Source organism: Cannabis sativa, chromosome 4 (assembly GCF_029168945.1).
Source record: "Cannabis sativa cultivar Pink pepper isolate KNU-18-1 chromosome 4, ASM2916894v1, whole genome shotgun sequence".
NCBI lineage: Eukaryota > Viridiplantae > Streptophyta > Magnoliopsida > Rosales > Cannabaceae > Cannabis > Cannabis sativa.
Genome location: NC_083604.1, coordinates 67,257,428 through 67,262,408, shown reverse-complemented (window position 1 = coordinate 67,262,408; position 4,981 = coordinate 67,257,428). Strand labels below are relative to the sequence as shown.

At 34.8% G+C, this 4,981-nt stretch overlaps 1 protein-coding gene across 1 annotated transcript; it reads right to left on the bottom strand.

Moving 5' to 3' along the window:
- Window positions 1–1,655: 1,655 nt before the first annotated feature.
- LOC133037094 (uncharacterized) lies at window positions 1,656–2,423 on the bottom strand. Its single transcript, XM_061113911.1, has one exon. The coding sequence runs from the start codon at window positions 2,421–2,423 to the stop codon at window positions 1,656–1,658; it is 768 nt and encodes a 255-aa protein (XP_060969894.1).
- Between the last annotated feature and the right edge of the window lie 2,558 nt (window positions 2,424–4,981).

The window sequence follows — 4,981 nt, the reverse complement described above, 5'->3', positions numbered from 1 at the left end:
AAATCTACACACCCTTCCTCACTATGATTGAGGTATTACTTGATGTGTGTGGGCACTACTCTAGCACTCATACATTTCGAAACAGTGAAGGTATAGAGAGAGAGAGAGGGTGGCGGCTCAGAGAGAATTTTCTGAGAGAAAATTCTTTCAGAATAATGCTGTGAAAAGCTTGTACAGAGATGTTAAACTCTGAAGCCTTTGCCTTCTATTTATAGAAGACCACCAAGGGCTATGATTGACATTTTGAACTGAGAAAATCAAGGGGAAAAGGAAGGTAAAGGGGCCGGCCTAGGCAATGTGGAAACAAGACTTGCCTCTTTTCCAACTTTCCTTTTCCTACACTTGATAGTTTTCCTTTTTGTGAAATGTTGCCAATTCCATTGTTCAACCATATTAATGATAAATCTAATTACTTAATAATTAAAAATAATTATCAAATAATATATTATCATTTATTTTATTAATAATGAAACTAATTAAAGTTTCCTAATTAATAAATATGCCCTTCAAAATCTCTATTTACTGTTTTGCCCTTAATGAGTGCTAAATTCTCAAACTGACAAGTCTATCTTGAGAATTTTTAATTGATTAATTAAAATCAATTAAATGAGTCCTACAAGTAATATCATCTCAACTAGTGAGGGGACCATGGGTCTATATATCCGAGCTTCCAATAAGCAGATCTTGAATTTACCACTTAAATTCACTGACTTATTAATTCTTCGTTGAATCCACACATAGAACTCAGAATTGCACTCTCAGTATATAGAATGCTCTATATGTTCCACCATATAGACACATTATTAGTTATCCATTGTTATAATCCTAATGTGATCAATGATCCTCTATATGGATGATCTACACTGTAAAGGGACTTAGATTACCGTAACACCCTACAATGTATTTTATCCTTAAAACACTTAACCCTGTATAAATGATATTTCAACTAAGTGAAATGAGTACTCAATCATTTATCTCGTTTGGTTAAGCTCGAAGGAAATCACCCTTTGCTTACTATTCGCCAGATAGAAGCTATAGACTCCATATTTATGTTAGCGCTCCCACTCAATCGCACTACCGTGTTCCCAAAATGTATGTATTGCCCAGACTAAAGTTTTAGGCTTAACTAACAAATCAAAGAACACGAATAACACTCTTGAAATTAAGCCTAACCATATCAGGATTTAGATCATGTGATCTAGGATCAACTTCTGATATTGAATTGAATAGATGTTTACGGTAAGTTTCAAAATCTAATTCAAAGTTCAATATCGGTCCATTCCAATGCATACTCCATGCATCCAACCTGAGCTTTACTTTAACCTATGTTCTGGAAAGAACATAACATTTCTCCAAATGTAAGTAAACTCTGTTGTAGATTGTCATATCAGTGAAACCCAGTGTTCTGATAAATCTAGGAATACTTTATTCACATAGTCATGTTTATTTTCCACTGTGTTGACAACACAATAAACATGTTCAAGTATGTGAAAGGGGTTTGGATGAATTTATAAATCAAATAGACAAGCAATTGATTAAGTGAACTAAAACATACACAAATGAATGAAAAATTACTTCTGTTACTTTATTGATATAGAATAATCTGGATTACATTGAAACAGAGTTTTATTGAGGGCATAAAACCCAACATGGGGTTATGGGGAGTTCATAGTGAATAATTCATCACTCAAAACGGGATCCAAAGAGGAGTATGATTCAATGAACTTTGATCTGAAGTAGTCCACCACAAGATCCCTGTCCTCCAGCCAATGGTTTCCATCCTCAGAAACGGCCCAAATAAAATTCTTTTTTCTTCTAACAATGATGGAGGCATGGAAAAACCGGGAATTACGATCCCCTTCTTTGAGCCACAATTCGCGGGACTTTTGCTTCCATATGGCCTCTTGCCGAGCCTCAATTTCATCAATTTCCAGAAGAAGAGCGCTTTCAAGCTGGGTATTTTCCAGGGATGGGGTCCAATTTTGGACCTCGGTTAACAGAGACTCCAAGTGATCCAATTTTTTCCTACATATCCCAAAGCATTCTTTGTTCCATTTACTCAGTGCCGCAACTGTACAACGGAGTTTAGAGCATAGCACGAAACTATGATAGCCACGGAATATCTGTTGCCAAGCCTCATGGATAACCTTATGGCGATTTTCGTCCATATTCCAAGTATCGAGGTACCGAAAAGGTGCCTTTATTTGAGCACTATCCATCATAGTATTCAACACAATGGCTGAGTTGTCAGAGTGACGAATAGGGTAGTTCTTGGAGCCGGTTTTAAAGAATTGTGCCACCCATCCCACAGAGCAAATAACACGGTCAAGCTTTTCACGAACCAAGTGGTTCCAGTTCTGCCCATTCGTCCAAGTATAGAAAGCCCCTAATCCCTCAATATCCAATGCCCCACAATCAAACATAAAGTTTCGAAGGCCACGACCTTCGCTTTCACAAACTGATCTGCCCCTAATCTTCTCCTACTGGTTAAGAATAGCATTCGTGTCACCCATAAGCATCCACGGCTCGTTAACAACCGTTTTCATTGTCTCCCAAAATTCATTTCTTTTGCTTCGTTTGGGTGGGGCATAGATGAAGCACCCCATCTAAGGTTTGAAGTTACGGTCCTCACCAAACCTTACAATAATTTTATCAATACTCACAATATTAATTTGAACATCCGACCCAGCCTTCCAAAACAGAGCCACACCTCCAGAAGCACCAGCAGAAGAGCAGGTCACACCATCAAAGTAACCACATTCGGGTTAACACTGCGAATCATGCTCGCAGTTGAAAAATTACAATAGTTTTAATAAAGTCCAAATTAATCAATCTCTACAATTTTGGTTTGAATAAGTATATTTACTTATGAGGAGTCCACATCCGGCGTGTATTATAATATCTAACTAAACTGGCGTTTGGTTGGGAGGAATAAAAATATAGAAATAGGAATGAGAATGGAAATTAGAATAGGAATGGAATAGAATAAAATTTAAAATACATAAAAAAAATTATTAAAATTTTTCAAATCTTGCATTGGAATGGTCTTTCCTTCTATTTTAAAATGAAATAGTCATTCCACCAAAATGATGGAAATGTCATTCTATCGAAATGGTATTCCAATAATTTTAAATGCAACCAAACAAAGGAATGGAATGAAAATTATTTTATTTCCATTCCATTCCATTTTATTACCTCCAACCAAACGTTACCTAAAAGTTTAATCTAGCATGCTAAATATGCCAACATTAATTTATTGTGTTAAGTCTCCATGTATAATTAAACACTAACTTGTATAAAGTGCTATGTGATCTAAGCCACTAAGGCTAGCTTAGTGGTGAGGGAGGAATGGGAAAAAAGAAAAAGAATTTAAGACCTTTAAGTTATTAAGCTATTAATTGATTGTAACTATTTTTACACTATACTCATAAGAAGAAAAAAAAAAGGTGCTATGTGATCTACTTGGTTTTGCCTATTTTGATTTATTTTTTTTCTTCAATAGTTTTTCATCTCATTTCACGAATCAAGATCTCCGGTTAAAAAATTGTGTCCCATACTATGTTAAATCAATCAAAGTTTGACACGTCAATTAATTTTTTATTTATAAAAAAATTAAACCTCTAATAAAGTCAACAAAATTAGTCAACATATTTAATATAAATTAGATTAATTGATGTGTCAAACTTTCATAAGTTTAACACAATATAGAACACCAATTTTTAACACTGATCTTGATTCCTCGTGTCACTAGGCATATCGCTAGGCACTATATAAATTATAAAGGTATGTTTTCCATCTCATTCAACACATTACTATTGGATTTAAACTATTCCTAGTATGATTTTTTTTTATACTGTATACTGCTAGCCATGACTGCTATTGACATAGTCTCCAATCTTGGGTGGGAAAAAATTCTAAAGAAGCTATCTATACAAAAGTGCATTGATGAAATATGTATGGCCGAAATTTTAGGGAAAAAGTTGGACAATAGACCAATGGGAGATCTTTTATACGACTTATTCTAAGTGGAAAGGCTTTAGCATTCGAAGAGATGACATGAGTAGAGACAGTAATCTTTGGTTGTATCAATGGGTTTGTTCGAAAGAAGGGTAGCGAGTTGTACTACTACAAAATCACGTTTTTGTATCGGTTTTAACGTCGACAAGATTTCAAAACCTATGCAATTAAAGAGCTTGTGAATTTTGTGACAGTGCAGGGTTAGCGTCAGTTTTAAAACTATTTGCGTCAGTTCAAAACCGACGTAACAACCCATTAAAAAGAAGAAGAAGAATTAATTATACGGGCTTTCGCCCATTTAAAAAAAACCCTAATATATAAAAAAAAACCTAACATTCTAACCCTAACGCTCCAATCGCTCCCAACGTCTCTCTCTCTTGATACTTCCCAAAAGGTCGAAGGCCAATCGTTGTCTCGCTTTCGCTTGAAGGAAGTCAATCCCCATCTGTGTAATGCTCTACTTGTTTAGGCACGCTATAGTGATTTTTTAATTATTGTGCACACTTTTAATAATCAAAGAATTTCTCAAAAATCGTACTAAATTTAAACTTTAAATTTTTATAAATATATAATGGTACATAAAAGTCATGATCCCGCATTAAAAGTTTACAATAAACTACAAAATATATTTTATAAACATGTTGCTTCGCGACTATAAAAATAAAGACCCAAGTCATCCTGAGACCAAACTCTCCAAGTCTAACCATCTTGATATGTACACTCATCCTCAAGCCCTGGACTCACTGGTTCTCAGTCTTTCCCTTTCCTTTACCTACACATGTAAATAATATTTGTGAGTCGACATACTTGGTAAGAAAAATACAAAATATATAACATAATATCGACTTGTATTTAGGCGCACATACACCTATTTACAAGGCTTTAGATGATCAAGAACGTTCTTAACAAAAGTATGATATTTGTACCACATGCACTAAGTACTCGTCTTGTACTAGTGTTGGTA

Coding starts and splice junctions, on each gene's coding strand:
- LOC133037094 (XM_061113911.1), bottom strand. CDS start 2,423: ATGTTTGATTGTGGGGCATTGGATATTGAGGGATTAGGGGCTTTCTAT.